Source organism: Trichechus manatus, unplaced genomic scaffold, assembly GCF_000243295.1.
Source record: "Trichechus manatus latirostris isolate Lorelei unplaced genomic scaffold, TriManLat1.0 scaffold00212, whole genome shotgun sequence".
Lineage (NCBI taxonomy): Eukaryota > Metazoa > Chordata > Mammalia > Sirenia > Trichechidae > Trichechus > Trichechus manatus.
The window spans coordinates 2,875,990-2,894,771 of NW_004444148.1; the positions used below are offsets into that span (position 1 = coordinate 2,875,990).

General features: G+C 38.0%; 1 protein-coding gene across 3 annotated transcripts in view; it reads right to left on the bottom strand.

Annotated features, from left to right (window-relative positions):
- TMEM267 (transmembrane protein 267) overlaps nucleotides 1–18,782 on the bottom strand; it is a 33,972-nt gene that overhangs the window by 9,034 nt on the left and 6,156 nt on the right. For 2 of the 3 annotated variants that reach the window (XM_023742512.1, XM_023742513.1), the window contains exon 2: nucleotides 5,650–6,034. In XM_023742512.1, the coding sequence (XP_023598280.1) occupies nucleotides 5,650–5,961 (312 nt within the window). In that variant the 5' untranslated portion in view covers nucleotides 5,962–6,034. Of the gene's footprint in view, nucleotides 1–5,649; nucleotides 6,073–18,782 lie in introns of those variants that run through there. The other variant, XM_004388449.2, reaches the window with a different exon arrangement.

Genomic DNA, 18,782 nt, shown 5'->3' on the forward strand with positions numbered 1-18,782 from the left:
TCAACATAATAAAGGGCATTTATACAAAATCAACAGCCAACATTATTCTTAATGAGAGAGACTGAAAGCATTCACCTTGAGAATGGGAACCAGACAAGGATGCCCTTTATCACCACTCTTATTCAACATTGTACTGAAAGTCCTAACCAGAGCAATAAGACAACAAAAGGAAACAAAGGGCATTCAAATTGGTAAGGAAGAAGTAAAACTATCCCTATTCACAGTGATATGACCCTACAGAAAATCCCAAAGATTCTGCAAGAAAGATACTGGAACTAATAGAAGGATACAGCAAAATAGAAGGATACAAGATCAACATACAACAATCGTTGGATTCCTCTACACCAACAAAAGAGAACTTCGAAAAGGAAATCAGGAAAGCAATACAATTTACAATAGCCCCCCAAAAGATAAAATACTTAGGAATAAATCTAATCAGGGATGTAAAGACCTATACAAAAACTACAAAACACTACCACAAGAAACCAAAAGAGACGTACATAAATGGGAAAAGATACCATGCTCAGGGATAGGAAGACTCAACATTGTGAAAATGTCAATTCTACCCAAAGCGATCTATAATGTGATCCCCATCCAAATTCCAACAACGTTCTTTAACGAGATGGAAAAACTAATCACCAACTTTATATGGAAAGGAAAGAGGTCCTGGATAAGTAAATTATTACTGAAGAAGAACAAAGTAGGAGGCCTCACAATACCTGATCTCAGAACCTACTATACAGCCAAGGTAGTCAAAACAGCCTAGTACTGGTATAATTACATATAGACCAATGGAACAGAATTGAGAAACAAGACATAAATCCATCCACCTATGGACAGCTGATTTTCAACAAAGGGCCAAAGTCCATTAAATGGAGAAGAGACAGTATCTTTAACAAATGGTGCTGGAAAAACTGAATGTCTATCTGTAAAAAAATGAAATAGGACCCCACACTTCACACCATACATGAAAACTAACTCAACATGGATCAAAGACCTAAATATAAAACCTAAAACTATAAAGATCATGAAAGAAAAAATAGGGACACTAGGAGCCTTAATATATGGCAAAAACAGAATACCAAACATAACTAAAAATACACAAACAGTAGAAGATGAACTAGATAAATGGGACCTCCTAAAAATTAAAAAGTTATGCTCAGCAAAAGAGTAAAAAGAGAACCTACAGACTCGGAAAAAATTTTTGGCTATGACATATCTGACAAAGGTCAAATCTCCAAAATTTATAGAAAACTTCAACACCTCAACAACAAAAAGACAAACAATCCAATTAAAAAATGGGCAAAGGATATGAACAGACACTTTACCAAAGAAGACATTCAAGTGACTAACAGACACATGAAGAAATGTTCCTGATCATTAGCCATTAGAGAGAGGCGAATCAAAACTACAATGATATAACATCTCACCCCAACAATAATGGTACTAATCAAAAAAAAAAAAAAAAAAGAAAGAAAGAAAACAGAAAATAATAAATGTTAGCAAGGTTGTGCGAAGACTGGGATTTTTTTATACTGCTGGTGGAAATGTAAATTGTACAACCACTATGGTAAATGGTATGATGATTCCTTAAAAATTTAGAAATAGAAATATATATTATCTAGCAATCCCATTCTAAGATATATACCCTAAAGAAATAAGAGCTGTGACACAAACAGACATGCATACCCATGTTCACTGCAGCATTATTGACAATAGCAAAAAGATGGAAACAACCTAGGTGCCCATCAATGGATGAATAGCTAAAAAAACTGTGGTACATACTCACTATGAAATACTGCGCAACGATAAAGGATAATGATGAAACATCTAACAACATGGATGAATCTGGAGGACATTATGCTGAGTAAAATACGTCAATCACAAAAGGGCAAATATTGTATGAGACCACTATTACAAAAAAACAAGAAAAGGTTTACACATAGAAAACAAACAAAAAAACTATTCTTTGATGGTTACCAGGGATGGGACAGGGAGAGAGGGAAAATTACTAACTAGATAGAAGACACGTGTTAATACTGGTGAAGGGAAAGGCAGTACACTATATGGGGGAAGTCATCACAATATGACCAAGGCAAAGGAAGACACTGAGAGGAATGCCAGAATAAAGAGCAACTATGATAATTACCATAATACAGACAATCCTGCAACAATAGTATTAATAAACAATAATTTACAAATAGATGCACAGGTAGATAACCGGTTGAACCCGTTGCCGTCAATTCCAACTAATAGTGACCCTATAGGACAGAGCAGAACTCTCCCATACGGTTTCCAAGGAGCAGCTGGTGGATTGAAACTGCTGACCTTTTGGTTAGCAGGCGAGCTCTTAACCACTACGCCACCAGGGCTCACATAATTAGACAGGTATGCTAAAAAGGTGTGGGAGGGTGTAAGGGAGCACACCCACCTGCAGATAAAGGTTTGGTTGTGGATATTTCTACATACATAATTGTAGATGCTGCATGTATATTAATATAGACAACAGAGCACACAACGGGCACGGTCATGAAAACTTCTTAGACATAACCAAACACCTTGTGGGACAAAGTTCCTAGGGCTTGAAGGCGAAGGACCAGAAACTTGGGGGACATCTAGGTCAACTGGCACAACACAGTTCATAAAGACAATATCCTGCATCCTACTTTGGTGAGTAGTGCCTGGGGTCTTAAAAGCTTGCGAGCGATCATCTAAGATACAACTATTGGTCTCTTCCCGTTTGGAGCAAAGGAAAGCGACAAACACCAAAGACTCAACGGAGCCATTAGTCCAGAGGACTAATGGACCACATAACTCACAGCCTACATGACCCTGAGACCTGTAGAACTAGATGGTGCTTAGCTACCACTACTGACCACTCTGGGATCACAACAGAGGGTCCCAGACAGAGCAGGAGAAAAATGTAGAACAAAAAATCAAATTCACAAGAAAGACCAGATTTACTGGTCTGACAGAGACTGGAAGAACCCCCAAGACTATGGCCCTAAGACATAGGAACTGAAGCCATTCCTGGAGACCACATTTCAGCCAAACAGCAGACAGGCCCATAAAATAAACAATTTAACACTTGAGAGGAACGTGTTTCTTAGATCAATCAATTATACAAGATCAAAAGGACAACATTTGCCCAAAAGCAAAGATGTGAGCAGGCAGGAAGGGGTAGAAAATCCGGACAAAAGGTAACAGGGAACCCACTGGAGAAATGGGGAGAGTACTGACACATTGTGGGGAATGCTACCAATGTCATGGAACACTTTATGTACACACTATCAAATGAGAAACTAATCTGCTCTATAAACTTTTACCTAAAGCACAATAAAAAAAAAAATTTTTTTTTTTTTTAAAAAGCTAACATAGAGAAGGAAGTGCTCTGTTAACATCACACAACTAGGATTCAAGCTCAGGTCTTCTGACTCTAGAACCTGCAATCTGAAACAACAGTGCTGACTCCACTTACAGCAAAAAAGTTAAAATTTGTCTTTAATCAGCACTTACTGATAAGTTTCTGCGTAAGTGTGACAACTTCCGAGAAATACCTGGTACAGTACTTGGCACATTTAGAACAAGAAGTGTTAATTTCTCATTTGTTCAACCAATATTTAATGAACACCCACTAGGAGACCCAGGTGCTGTTCCTGGCAGTGGTGAACAAAGCAGACAAAGTCCTTGCTCTATTTTTTTACAACATAACACACATAAACACATAAAAGGTAGACAGGCCTTGTGACTCAGAAAATATTATCTCAACTACTATTTTATGTTTTGTTCATTTGAGATGCTAACTGGGTCACTGTATAGCTAAATCCCTGAATGCCTCAATGAAATTCCTCAATTTCTCTACCAGTGACTGTGTTCCAGCCAGCTCACTGAAATGCATGCCTCTGGCCCCAAGAGGGACTCAGGGAATGAATTCATGAAAGGCATTCCCCAGGATTGGAATCATTTTAAAACTATTCAACTCTTTTCAATTTTTTTATTGTGGTAAAATATATATACAAAAATTTGCCATTTTTAAACTATTTTTAAGTGTACCATTCAGTGACATTAATTATATTCACCATGGTGTGCAGCCATCCCCACTTTCTTATTTCCCCTTAAGGGATAACCTCCTTTGCCCCCTCAGCCCCTGCTAACCGCTAATAAAGTTTGACTTCTATGCCTTTGCCATTCTAGATATTTCATATAAAGGAGGTCATACAGTACTTGTCCTTTTATGTCTGACTTGTATCACTGAGCATAATGTTTCCAAGGTTCATCTGTGTCACAGCATGTTATCAGAACTTCATTTCTCACTATGGCCAAACAATATTCCATTTTATGTATTTAGCAAATTTTATTTATTCATCTCTGCATGAACACTTCGGTTGTTTCCAAGAATTTTAGGCTTTAATGAATCATTTGACCATTTCTTGGAGTAGGTGCCACATTATTTTTAAAAGGAAACATTGGCACCGCCTTGGTTTATCTTTTGAGAGTTGGGGTAATTTTCTATCCATCAGTTTCTTATCTTTTATCAAGGCATGTTAACTCCACCTCCTAGGCTATTAAAACATGGGGATCTTCTCTTTACTGGCAATGGAATTTTTGGATCGTTTTGTCCTCAAAATGCACCTACTCAGGCAATAACATATTTGTCACAGGCCTGTAACCCAATTTAGGGTGAGGATTAAGAGGAAAATCCCTAGAGCAGTGGTTCTTAAATTGTAGCATGCATCAAAATCAACTGAAGGACTTGATAGAAAACGTTGTATGCCACGCCCTCAGAGTTTTAGCTTCAGTAGATCTGGGGTCCAACGAGCCCTTGTGGTGTAGTGGTTACACACTCGACTGCTAACCAAAAAGTTGGGAGCTAGAACCCACCAGCCGCTCCGTGGGAAACTGTTTAACTTTTTATGGAGCACCTAGGAGCTACATGCTAAGTAGAAGACATAGAGAATAAGGGGGGAAATGTAAGCCTTGAAGAAAGAACACTGAACAAAAAAAACTAGGACAGCCCTGAGAATGACCCCCATTAATTTAAACCATTTGGCTAATCCTTCAAGATCAGCTAAATACATTCTCTAAAAGCCATCACTGAACTTTTCTGGTACAATTAGCGAGTCTATAATTTTCTGGGTGCATCCATAGTACAGGTAGTCCCCGACTTACAATGCGTTCAAGTTATGCACTTATGACTGATTTTTTTTCTTGTACATCCTATTGTTAGTAATATGTATGTACACATTAAAATATATCTGTAAGTTTATATGTAATGTTTCCAACTCCCAAAGACAAATAAAGATCAGATTTTTAAGGATATTGAAAATAAAAGACAATAATAATGAAACCTAAAACAAACAAAAAAGTATTAAAGGTCAGAACTGACTTATGACAGAGTTGTCGGAACAGAACTCTGTCGTAAGTCAGAGACTACCTGTACTTTGCGATGGAAAATAACTTGATTAACAACATAGCCATGTGCTCCTTTGGGAAAGAACTAGATGCTGAAAAAAAAAAACCTGAATGAATGGACTTTCTTATTTTATAATAAGGCTAATTCTAATTAGCTGTAAAATGATCTGTGAAGATCAGTATAACAGTGCTAAAAAAAAGTTAAAGACCAGAAAAATGACAATATATGCTTCTTACCTTTAAAGACACAGATCCAGCCAGAAAAAAGTGGTCTATATCAATAACAGAGGCTAAAAATCCAGCTAAAACGATTTCTCCCAAATCAGTCTTCTTCTTGACTCCAATAACTATTGCCCATGACCACATGCCAATCATACAATGTACTGCATTATCTGAGAGGGCACGAAGCCAGTCATTTTGCTGAATTATGGGAAACTGAAGAAGTCTGTCAGCTACTAGGCATAATATTCCCAGACCAAGGCTGGATATAAGAGATTCAGTACTACAAGGCTGGAGTAAAGCATGGATCTTCTCAGTTTCTGATGCCATCACAACCAATGTCAGTATATACTAAAAGCCATCAGGAAACCAACAGCCTATTTTGTTTACATTTCCAGTCAACCTATAATAGAAAGCACAGAAAAACATTAATGAAGATTATGGGCTGCCACATAATATTCAAACAATACAACGTGAGCAATAATTTCACAAATATTAAAAAAAAAAAAACCCTGTTGTAAAAACTAGTATTTCTTAACATGTTATATGTAATATACCATAAGGCCTGAGGATAATAGGTTAGCTTTATAGGAACAACGGTTTATATAGCACTGTGTATTAAGGAGAATTTTAGAAAGCCTACTGACTGAAGTCTATTACTTTGAGGTCATCAAATTATTCTTCTGTCTCTCAACAATGTGTACTATATGGTAGTGGACATCCATTGTGTTTACCTATCCAGCAACTACTTCCTAATACTTCTTCTAATGAGAGCATTCCCTTCCTTTGGGAGAATGTTTATCACAATACCCCAACTCCAGAGCTGACCAATTAGAGCTCCCTGTCTCCCTGGCCACAGTGATTAATCTAGTGATGAGAGTGACCCAGGCTGGGCCAAACTCCTTTCCAGGATTTTGCTAAGTGGAGCTGGTGAGGAAAAGTTCTCTTCTTCTTGGAGGAAATGAGCCACACTACATGGAACAGTCCAGGAAAATGAAATCAACATGCAGAGAGACACAAACATAAGAGGCTAAGAGAATCATGAGAACATCAAGTCCCCAGGTCTAATCCCTAAGGTTCTCAGAGCTGCACTAATTCCTGCAGCTCACCCTCTACTATGAGCTACCCTAGCATTTTCCCAATAAACCTTTTTCCTTTTTTTGACCTCCAACCAAAAAACTTTAACTGATATAAAAAAATTATAGGTACCTCACTATACATATTCTAAAATTTATATGGAAATACAAAGGACCTAGAATAGCCAAAAACAACACTGAAAAAGAGAAACTAAGTTGGAGAACTTATACCTTCTGATTTCAAGACCTATCAGAAAGCTACCGTAATTATGACTGTGCAGTATTGGGGTAAAAATAGACAAACAGATCAATGGAAAAGAAAAGAGTTCAGAAATAGACCCACACATAGAGAGTCAATTGATTTTTGACAAAGGTACAAACACAATTCAATGGAGAAAGGGTATTCAACAAATGGTACTGGAACAACTGGATAGCCATATGCAAAAATAATGAACCTCAATCCATACCATACTCTATATACAAAAATTAAGTCAAAATGGATCTCAGACCAAAATGTAAAACATAAAACTATAAAACTTCTGTAAGAAAACATAGGAGAATATTTTTGTGTCCTTGGGTTATGCAAAGAGTTCTTAGCTACATCACCAAATGCTCAACACATTAAGAAAAAATTTTAATAAATTAAACATCAAAATTAAGAACTTCTACTCTCTGAAAGACACAGTTAAGAGAATGAGGAAAAACCACAGAATGGGAGAAAATATTTGCAACAGACTGGGAGAAAATATTTATAAATCTCATAGTTAATAAAGATATCTCTTACCTTACATCCAGAATATATAAAGATTTCTCAAGAACAGTAATAGAAAAACAAACAACTCAGTACAAAAATGGGCAAAAGATTTGAACAGGTACTGCACTAAAGGTGATATAAAAATGGCTAATAGGCATATGAGAAGATGCTCAACATAAAAAATTACTAGGAAAATGCAAATTAAAACCACAATGAGAGATCAAAACACATCTATTAAAATGGCTAAAACTAAAGACTCACCATACCAAGTATTAAGAAGGATATGAGGCAACTGGAACTCTCATACATTGCTGGTGGGACTGGAAAAAGAGTTAAGCAGTTTCTCAAAAATTTAAACATAAATAATAACTCAGTCATTTCACTCCTAAGTTATATTTACCCAATAGAAGTGGGAGTATATATCCATGCAAAAACTTGTACATGGATGTTCACAGTATGTTTATTTGAATTAGTTCCAATCTGAAAACAACCTAAATGTCCATCAACAAGTGAATGGATAACAAAGTGCAAAATAAAAATAAACAAATGAGTAACACACACAACATGGATGAATCTCAAAATAACTATACTAAGCGAAAGAAGGAAGATAAAAAAAAGTACATAGTGTATGTTTCCGTTTATATAAAATTCTAGAAAATACAAACTAATCTGCAGTGACAGAAAGCAGATCAGTGATTGCCTGGGGACAAGGAAGGGCAGGAAGGATTACAAAGAGGCATAGGCAAACTTTTGGAGGACAGATATGTTCATTATCTTGACTGTGGTGACAGTTTCACATGTCAAAATATATCTAATTGTACACTTTAAATATGTACAGTTTATTACACGTCAATTATATCAGTAGAAAGATGTGAAAAAGTTAATTAAACGCACTTTGTGTATTTGTATACTAATAACAATAGCAGGCTTTCAAGAAAAAAGGACACCCTGAGAACAAGAAAGAGGTTACGAAGATGATAAACCTTCTGGTCCCCAATTAAAAAGTCAACAGAAGCAATGCATAGTAGAATGAATGCTTCATAGGACAGAATTAGTAAATAAGAACAATTCCAAAGAATTTTCCCAAAGCTCAGGGGGCAAAGAAAGGACAAAGACTTTGGCATTGAAAAGAAAAAATACATTCCAAAAACAAAAAGAACATCCTTAGAGTTTTCAGGCCAAAAAAAAAGTTACCTGCAAAAGGGAGTAAGACTGACATCAACCATAAATGCCAGAATATTGTAGGACATCATTTATAGAGCACTGAGCAAAAAGGATCATGGCTGGATAATTCTAAACATAACTAAATTATGGCACATATGTGAAGATCATGAATTTTAAGAGTTTTGCCTTAGAAATTTTAATACCCATGTACTATTTCTGGGAAGAAAAAAAAAAGGAATTGAGAAGCAGGACTTCTAAATCTGGGAGGGGAAGCAGGGAGAGAATAAAGAAACATGATCAATACTGTCAGGAAACAAAAAAAACAAAGAAGAAAACTTAAAAAAAATTTAAAATGCAAGAGGGACCAAGTATATAAAATATCACAATAAATGTGGATGTGTTAAATTTCTCTATAAAGAGACAAACACAATTAAACTGGGACAAAACGAAACATCCACCAAGTTACTGTTTATAAGAAAACACATAAAACAAAAAGTATCAGCAAGACTGGAAATAAAGAGATGGGAAAATATCTATCTAGAAAATACAACCAAAATAAAGCAGCAGTGGTAATATTAACATTAAACACAGTAGAATTCAAGGCAAAAGGGATTAAATGGGACTAAATGGATAAAATATTCACATCATAGTAAAGTTATATAAGGTAAGAAGATCATGTCAAACAACATAGCAGTAAAGTATATAAAATAAACCAAGTAGTCAAGAAAAACAAGGCTTAGAAATGGCTTGCTCCAGTTCAAACCCCTGCTGAGAATATGCATTTCTAACAAGTTCCCAGGAAGTTATACATAGGAATCACCTGGGGATCTTGTTAAAATGTAGATTCTGATTCAGTATAACTGGGGCAGAAATGCAAATTCTCACCAAGGAACCAGTTGAAAGCCCTGAAGAAAAGGTATAGATAACTAGAATAATTTCAAATATGATTTCATACACAAGAATTTTTTATATGACACAGAACTTGATTCTTTTCAAATGTCTATGGAACATTTATAAAAATTAACCACACATTTACTCAGCCATCAAAAAGAAAAAAACTTCAATGAAGTCTAAAAAGTAGAAATGTTCAGACAAAATTCTCTGATCACAATGCAATATAATTCATCACATTTTAACGGGTTAAAAAAGAAACATACAGTGGCCTAATTAGCTCAGAGAAACTAAGCTTAATAATAGTGGTGCAGGTTAATATTTTTTAAAGTCAAAAGACTTGCCTATCTTTCAAGTGTTAATGCTCCGTAAACATTTCAGGAAAGAAAGCAAAAGCAGGAACTTTGCTTTGTTCATCAATATATTCTCACCACATAGTGGGTGCTTAATAAATATTTGTTGAATGGATGAATGAAAAATTATCATTCACTGTATCTGTTAGGCATCACCTATTGTATATTAAATGCTAAATAGGCATTTAATAAAATATAACATTTATTCTGTGAAAAAAAAAAAAAAAAAACCAAACTCATTGCCATCTAGTCAATTCCAACTCATAGTGACCCTATAGGACAAAGTAGAATTGCCCCATAGGGTTTCCAAGGAGCACCTGGTGGATTCGAACTACCAATCTTTTGGTTAACAGCCACAGCTCTTAATCACTACGCCACCAGGGTTTCCTATTCTGTGAAAGAGCCCCCAAAATCTAGGTACTTGGCATAGGAGAAGCTTCTACCCAGGATGCAAGACGAACTCCATTTTGTTCATACCTGAAAAATAAGAGACATTCCAGCCAAGCTTACAGTAATGGGTTAACCTGCACCAACTCAGAGAAGATGAGGGGAGGAGAGTCAGAACTACCAAAACCCAAAACCAAACCCGTTGCCATCGAGTCAATTCCGAGTCATAGCGACCCTATAAGACAGTTGAACTGCTCCACAGAGTTTCCAAGGAGCACCTGGTGGATTTGAACTGCTGACCTATGAGTGAGAGTTGACGCGATGGCAATGGTTTAGTCAGAACTACAGTTGCTCTCAAAAAGAATGTTTTTGTATAAGCCACTCCTATCGTTTAAAGATAAGTAAAACCATATTCACAAAATGCTTACGTAGGCTAGCTCCAGGACAGGACGTTTATAGATTAACTAATGTACAACCTATAATTACTAATGTATGACTTATAAATACTGATGTATGACTAATCATTACTACTTCTCTAGACTTCTCCCGTATAAAAAGTCCCTCTCACTTTGGGATATGTTGCACTTTCGTTTCATGTTCCCCAACTTGGTTTCCCCACTCGAGTTGCTATCCCTTCAATAAAACTCTTTACTTTGACTTTAACAGAGTGAGCTGGGGTCCTCTTTGACAATTCTTGGAACGTGCGTTTTTAGCAAGTATGCATACCAGGTAATTTCTTAAGTTTACTGAACACTGAGAATCACTAGTTTACCATAATCCAAAATGATCAAAACCCGAAGACTTACCTTAAAAGTCAGAAACAGTGCAACTACTGTAACAATATTCTGGCAGTTTTGATCAATGTGCTAAGGCCAAAAAAAATAAAATATACCATTGCCTTGTCAGGAAGATAATTACATTAATTTGCAGGTGAAATGACTGCCTATACAAGAGAATCAATTGAAAATTGTTAGAATTTAAGTTCCAAAAGGTCACTAATTCAAGACAAATAGTAAAACAGTTTTGTCGATATACCAGCAATAATCATTAAAAGAAAAATGAACATTCACAACAGCAACAAAAAATTCAAAATACCAAGGAATAAACTAATCAGGAAATGTATATTAAGAATTGTCTTAGTCATCTAGTGTTGCTACAACAGAAATACCTCAAGTGGATGGCTTTAACAAAGAGAAATTTATTCTCTCACAGTCTAGTAGGCTACAAGTCCAAATTCATGGCAATTTGCTCCACGGGAAGGCTTTCTCTCTCTGTCAACTCTGGAGAAAGGTCCTTGTCATCAATCTTCCCTGTTTGAGAAGCTTCTCAGGTGCAGGGACACCGGGTCCAGAGGATGCACTCTGCCCCCAGTGCTGCTTTCTTGGTGGTATGAGGTCCCCCACTCTCTGCTTGCTTCCCTTTCATCTCTTTTAAGATAAAAGGTGGTGAAGGCCACACCCCAGGGATATTCCCTTTACACTGGATCAGGGATGTGACCTTAATAAGGATGTTACAATCCTATCCTAATTCTCTTTAACATAATCTAATCTTGCCTCATAAACCACAGGCAGAGATTAGGATTTATAACACACAGGAAAATTACAATCACAAAGTGCAGGACAACCACATAATACTGAGAACCACGGCCTAACCAAGTTGACAGATATTTTGAGGGGACACAATTCAATCCATGACAAGAACTACAAAACTTTATCAAAGGACATAAAAGATAAATTGACTAATTAGAGCTCTGGTGGCTTTGGATATGTTGACTCACTCAGCTAAATTGGAATCACATTTCCCAGAATTCCCTTCCTGTATAGTTCTGGGCAGTGTTACCTATAGAAGACATTTTGCATGAGATGTAGATGGCAGAAGTTAAACAGAAGCCATATTTTTTACGCTGTGAAGGACGAGGCAAGGCACCAGACATGGTGGCAGCTTTCTTGTGTTGTTGCCGATCTGTTAGCTCATCTTGTTGGCATGAGACAGCAGCTAGGCCTGCAGCTCCTTCAGCTTCCACTCAGCTCTTTCTTCTGGGACATTTTTCAGCTTCTCCAAATACTGGTCTGCATGTGCAGCTTCAAGGTCGAGTAGCAGCCTTGCCTGCAGGTCATCCACAGCATTAAAGTTGGATCTGGTGAGAGGCTGTCATGGATTGAATTATGTCCCCCAAAAATGTGTGTATCAATTTGGCTGAGTCATGATTCCCAATATTGTGTGATTTTCCTATATGTTGTAAATCCTGCCTCTATGATGTTAATGAGGGTGGATGGGTGGCACTTGGGGTGTGGATTGTATCCTGAGGCAATCTCTTGAGATATAAAAGAGAGAACTGAGCAGAGAGACAGGGGGACCTCCTACCACCAAGCAAGCACTGCCAGGAGCAAAGCGTGTACTTTGGACCCGGGGTCCCTGTGCGAAGAAGCTCCTAGTCCAGGGGGAACGTTGACGAGAAGGCCAACAGAGAGAGAAAGGCTATCCCTGGAGCTGATGCCCTGAATTTGGACTTTTAGCCTACTTTACTGTGCAGAAATAAATTTCTCTTTGTGAAAGCCATCCACTTGTGGTATTTCTGTTGTAGCAGCACTAGATGACTAAGACGGAGGCCCATGCAGGTTCCATTTGGTTCTCAAGGATTTCAGTTTGTTCTTGCTCTATTCACATCCAGCTTCCCTTCCCAACTCCTCATCTAGCTGATCTGCAGCAACTTCAGACTCAACAGTAGACTCAGAGGGAATAGCCTGCACAGACTGGTCTACCAGCTCCTATAATTATGTAAGTTCTAACCCTTGTAAATAAATTTCTTATACTTTATCACACAAAGTAATTCTGCTTCTTCGATCAACCTTAACTGACACAACAGCCCATCTATTTTACTGCACAAGAAGACAATATTGATGGTGTTATGGATTGAATTGTGTCCCCCTAAAAAATGTGTCAACTTGGCTAGTCCATGATTGCCAGTATTGTATGACTGTCCACCATTTTGTCATCTGATGTGATTTTTCTAAGTGTTGTAAATCCTACCTCTATGATGTTAATGAGGCAGGATTAGAGGCAGTTATGTTAATGAGGCAGGACCCAATCTACAAGATTAGGTTGTGTCTTAAGTCAATCTCTTTTGAGATATAAAAGAGAGAAGCAAGCAGAGAGACATGGAGACCTCATATCACCAAGAAATAAGAGCCAGGAGAATAGCACATCCTTGGATATGGGTTCCCTGTGCTGAGAAGCTCCTAGACCAAGGGAAGACTGATGACAAGGACCTTCCCCCAGAGTTGATAGAGACAGAAAACCTTCCCCTGGAGCTGGCACCCTGAGTTCAGACTTCTAGCCTCCTAGACTGTGAGAGAATAAATTTTTGTTTGTTAAGCCATCCACTTGTGCTATTTCTGTTACAGCAGCACTAAATAACCAAGACAGAATTTGGTACCAAGAGTGGGGTGCTGCTCTAACAGATACCTAAAATGTGGAAGTGGTTTTGAAACTGAATGGATAGAGGCTGGAAGAGTTGAAGTGCATAACAGTAAAAACCTAGATTGCCTTGAAGAGACTCTTGGTGGAATTATGGATGTCGAAGACAATTCTGGTGAGCACTGACAAGGAAATGAGGAGAGCTGTTGCACTGGAGACAGGGCAGAGGGCGAGAAGTAGCAGCAGAGAACCAGCAGCAGCAGCAGAACCAGGAGACCAGTGCGAAACAGCGTGAGAGAGCTAAGTGCCTTTGCACAGGAGCCTTCCTGGCAGTGGGGTGCCTCTGCGTACTTATTGATAGAGCTAGGCTTGCCAACCCACAGAGCAAGAGAGCTGAGTGCCTTCCAGCTGAACTTTACTGGTGGAGTGGAGTGCCTCTAGGACTTATAGGTGGAGCTACAAAGCTTTGGAACACCTGTCCCAGCAGGGTGGACACTGGTGGTGAGGCCTAAGGGGCTGAGAGGCCAAGGAACCACGAAGCAGAAGCTGAAGAGACAAGGAACACAGGAAGCAGAGCTGCCTCACTCTCAAAGGGTATAGCCACAACCTCTGTGGTCTCAAAGGGTAGTGTCGCCACTCAGATGAACTAGGAGAATGGGGCTGCTTGGAAAATTTCCATGATTAGATAGCTTTTGTAATCAGCTTCGTTATCAGGTTTGGGATATTTATATGAATTTGTAAACAGTTTTCTATATAGTTCAGCTAGCTAGACTTTTAGAGAAGGCAGTCAAAATTATTTTCAAAAACACCAACAGACATGACTACATAAAATTGCCGAACTTTTATATGGCACTTAAATAAATGGTGGACATTTAAAACATTTATGACAGCAAAATTTTGAACATTTATGACAGAGAAAGATTAGTAGCTCTAATTTTTAAGGGCTCTTAAAATTAATAAGAAGAAAAAGTAAGTATCCCAATAATAAAGCAGACAATGTATGAAAAGGCAATTTGGAAAAGGAATACAAATGATCAAACAATTTGTTAATGGATATTCAACTTCATTAGTAATCAAAGGAATTCAAATTAAAAAAAATGAGATTTCAAAATAAGATTGACAAAAGACTGCTAATACTGTCTGTTAATACTGATGGGGAAAGGATCACTCTCATAGATTGTTAGTAGAGTATGTTGCTGTTGTTTGTTTTTAGGTGCCAACAAATCGGTTCCAACTCAGAGTGAACCTGTGTACAACAGAACGAAACACTGCCTGTCCTGTGCTGTCCTCACAATTGCTGCTATGTTTGAACCTATTATTCCAGCCATTGTGTCAATCCATCTCCTTGAGGGTTTTTCTCTTTTTTGCTGTCCCTCTACTTTACCAAGCATGGTATCCTTCTCCGTGACTGGTCCCTCCCAATAATATGTCCAAATTACTTGAGATGACGTCTCCCCATCCTCGCTTCTAAGGAGCATTCTGGCTGTACTTTTTCCCAAGACAGATTTGTTTATTCTTCTCCATGGTATAATATTCTTCACAAACACCATAATTCAAATGCATTAATTCATCTTCGGTCTTCCTTATTCATTGTCCAGCTTTTGCATGCCTATGAGGCAACTGAAAATACCATGGCTTGGATCAGGCGCACCTTAGTTCTCAAAGTGACATGGTTGCAATTTAACACTTTAGAGAGGTCTTTCACAGCAGATTTGCCCAAAGCAATGCATCGTTTGATTCCTTAACTGCTGCAACCATGGGCACTGATTGTGGATCCAAGTGAAGTGAAATCCTTGACAACTTCAATCTTTTCTCTGTTTATCATGATGTTGCTTATTGGCCCAGTTGTGAGGATTTCTGTTTTCTTTATGTTGAGCTGTGATCCATATTGAAGGCTATCTTTGATCTTCATCAGTAAATGCTTCAAGTCTTCTTCACTTGCAGCAAGCAAGACTGTATCATCTGCACAACACAGGTTGTTAATGAGTCTTCTTCCAATCCTGATGCCCCGTTCTTCTTCATACAGTCCAGTTTCTTGGATTATTTGCTCAGCATATAGACTGAATAAGTATGGTGAAAGGATACAACCCTGACGCACACCTTTCTTGATTTTAAACCTTGCAGTATCCCCTTCTTCTGTTCAAATGACTGCCTCTTGGTCTATGTACATGTTCCTCATGAGCACAATTAAGTGTTCTGGAATTCCCACTTTTTGCAATGTTATCCATAATTTATTATGATTCACAGTCAAATGCCTTTGCATAGTCAATAAAACACAGGTAATCATCTGTCATAGATTGAATTGTGTCCCCCAAAAGTATCTGTCAACTTGGTTAGGTCATGATTCCCAGTATCGTATGATTGTCTACCGTTTTGTCATCTGATGTGATTTCCCTATGTCTTGTAAATCCTATCACTATGATGTAATGAGATATAAAAGAGGGAAGCAAGCAGAGAGATATGGGGACCTCATACCACCAAGAAAGCAGTGCTAGAAGCAGAGTGTGTCCTTTGGATCTGAGGTTCCATATGCTGAGATGCTCCCAGACCAAGGGAAGACTGATGACGAGGACCTTCCACCAGAGCTGACAGAGAAAGCCTTCCCCTGGAGCCAGCGTCCTGAATTCAGACTTCTAGCCTAGTGGATTGTGAGAGAACAAACATTTTTTGTTAAAGCCATCCGCTTGTGGTATTTCTGTTACAGCAGCACTAGATGACTAAGATAACATCTTTCTGGCATTCTCTGCTTTCAGCCAAGATCCACCTGACATAAGCAATGGTATCCCTGGTTCTACGTCCTCTTCTGAATCCAGCTTGAATTTCCGGCAGTTTCTTGTCTATGTACTGCTGCAACCTATATTGAATGATCTTCAGCAAAATTTTACTTGCATGGGATATTAATGACATTGATAATTCCCACATTCTGTTGGATCACTTTTCTTTGGGATGAGCGAAAATATGGATCTCTTCCAGTCAGCTCTCCAGGTGGCTGTCTTCTAAATTTCTTGGCATAGACAAGTGAGTGCTTCCAGCGTTATATCCATTTGTTGAAACGTCTCAGTTGGTATTGTCAATTCCTGGAGCTCTGTTTTTTGCAAATGCCTTCAGTACAGCTTGTATAAACCGTACAGTATAAACTGGTAAAACCTTTCCAGTGGACAATTTGACAGTATATATCAAAAACCATTAAAAAAAAAAAAGTGCAAACGCTTTTGACTCAGCGTTTACAATTCTAGGAATTTATCCTAAAAAAAAAAAAAAATCAGAAAAATACAAAGAGCTATACATGTATGTTTAGCATAGCACTGTATACAATGAAGAAAAATTAGAAACAGTATGTGTGTCTAAAATACAGGACTAGTGGAATAAATTCTACACAATATTATGCAGCCATTAAATAATACTTATTCCTTTATTTATTGACATGAAATATGCTCAGTAGGTAGATATTACATTTTAAAAGGTGGTCTGTAAAATAATAAGTATTAAACATTTTCTTGGAAAATAGTACATACACATAAAAAATTTCAAAGCGTGCTAATTTGTGTCTCAGTGGTGGGCTTACACGTGATTTATTACCTTTTACTTTTGTTTGATTGTCCAAAAATTTTCTTTTTTTTAATTTTTCCCCATACAAAAATTTACACATACTTTGTTATATGACTCTAATTGCTCCCCCCATACTGTGACAGCACACTCCTCCTTTCCACCCAATTCGCCATGTCCATTCAACCAGCTTCTAACTCTATCTTCCCATCTCACCTTCAGACAAAAGCTGCCCGTTTAGTCTTTTGTATCTACTTAAGCTAAGAGGCACACTCCTCAAAAGTATCACTTTATGTCCCACAGTCCAGTCCAATCCCTGTCTGAAGAGTTGGCCTCGGAAATCGTTTTAGTTTTGGGCTGACAGAGAATCCAGGGGCCATGCTTTCCAGGGTTCCTCCAGTCTTGGTCAGACCATTAAGTCTGGTCTTCTTACTAGAATTTGAGTTCTGCACCACACCTTTCTCCTGCTCCATCAGGGACTCTCTGTTGTTTTCTAAGTCAGGGCAGTCATTGGTGGTAAATGGGCACCATCTAGATCTTTTGGTCTCAGGATAATGAAGTCTCTGGTTTATGTGGCCCTTTCTGTCTCTTGGGCTACTACTTTCCTTGTGTCTTTGGTGTTCTTCAGTCTCCTTTACTCCAGCTGGTTGGGACCAATTGATGCATCTTAGATGGCCACTTGCAAGCTTTTAAGACCCCAAATGCCACTCACCAAAGTAGGATGCAGAACATTTTCTTAATAAGCTTTGTAATGCCAATTGACCTAGACGTCCCCTAAAAGCTTGGTCCCCAGACCCCTACCCCTGCTACTCTGTCCCTCAAAGTGTTTGACTGTATTCAGGAAACTTCTTAGCTTTGGTTTAGTCCAGTTGTGCTGACTTCCCCTGTAGTGTGTACTCTCCCTCCCTTCACCTAAGATAATCCTTATCTACTACCTCGTTAGTAAATAAGCCTCATTCTCCCTCCCCATCCTCGTAACCATCAAAGAATGTTTTCTTCTGTGTCTAAACCTTGAGTTCTTATAATAGTGGTCTTATACAGTATTTATCCTTCTGTGACTGAATAATTCACTCAGCATAATAGGACCTCCAGCTTCCTCCATGTTATGTTTCATGGCTTCATCATTGTTCTTTATATTTGTGTAGTATTCCATTGTGTGGATATACCATAATTTGTTTCTCCATTCGTCCATTGATGGGTACCTACGTTGTTTCCATCTTTCTGCTATTATGAACAGTGCTGCAGTGAACATGGGTGTGCATATATCTATTCGTGTGATAGCTCTTATTTCTCTAGGATATATTCCAAGGAGCAGGATAGCTGGATCGTATGGTACTTCTATTTCTAGCTTTTTAAGGAAGCACCAAATCAACTTCCAAAGTGGCTGTACCATTTTACATTCCCACCAACAGTGTATAAGTGTTCCAGTCTCTCCACAACCTGTCCAGCATTTACTGTTTTGTTTTGTGATTAATACTTGCCTTGTTGGGGTGAGATGATATCTCATTGTAGTTTTGATCTGCATTTCTCTAATGGCTAATGATCGGGAGCATTTTTTCATGT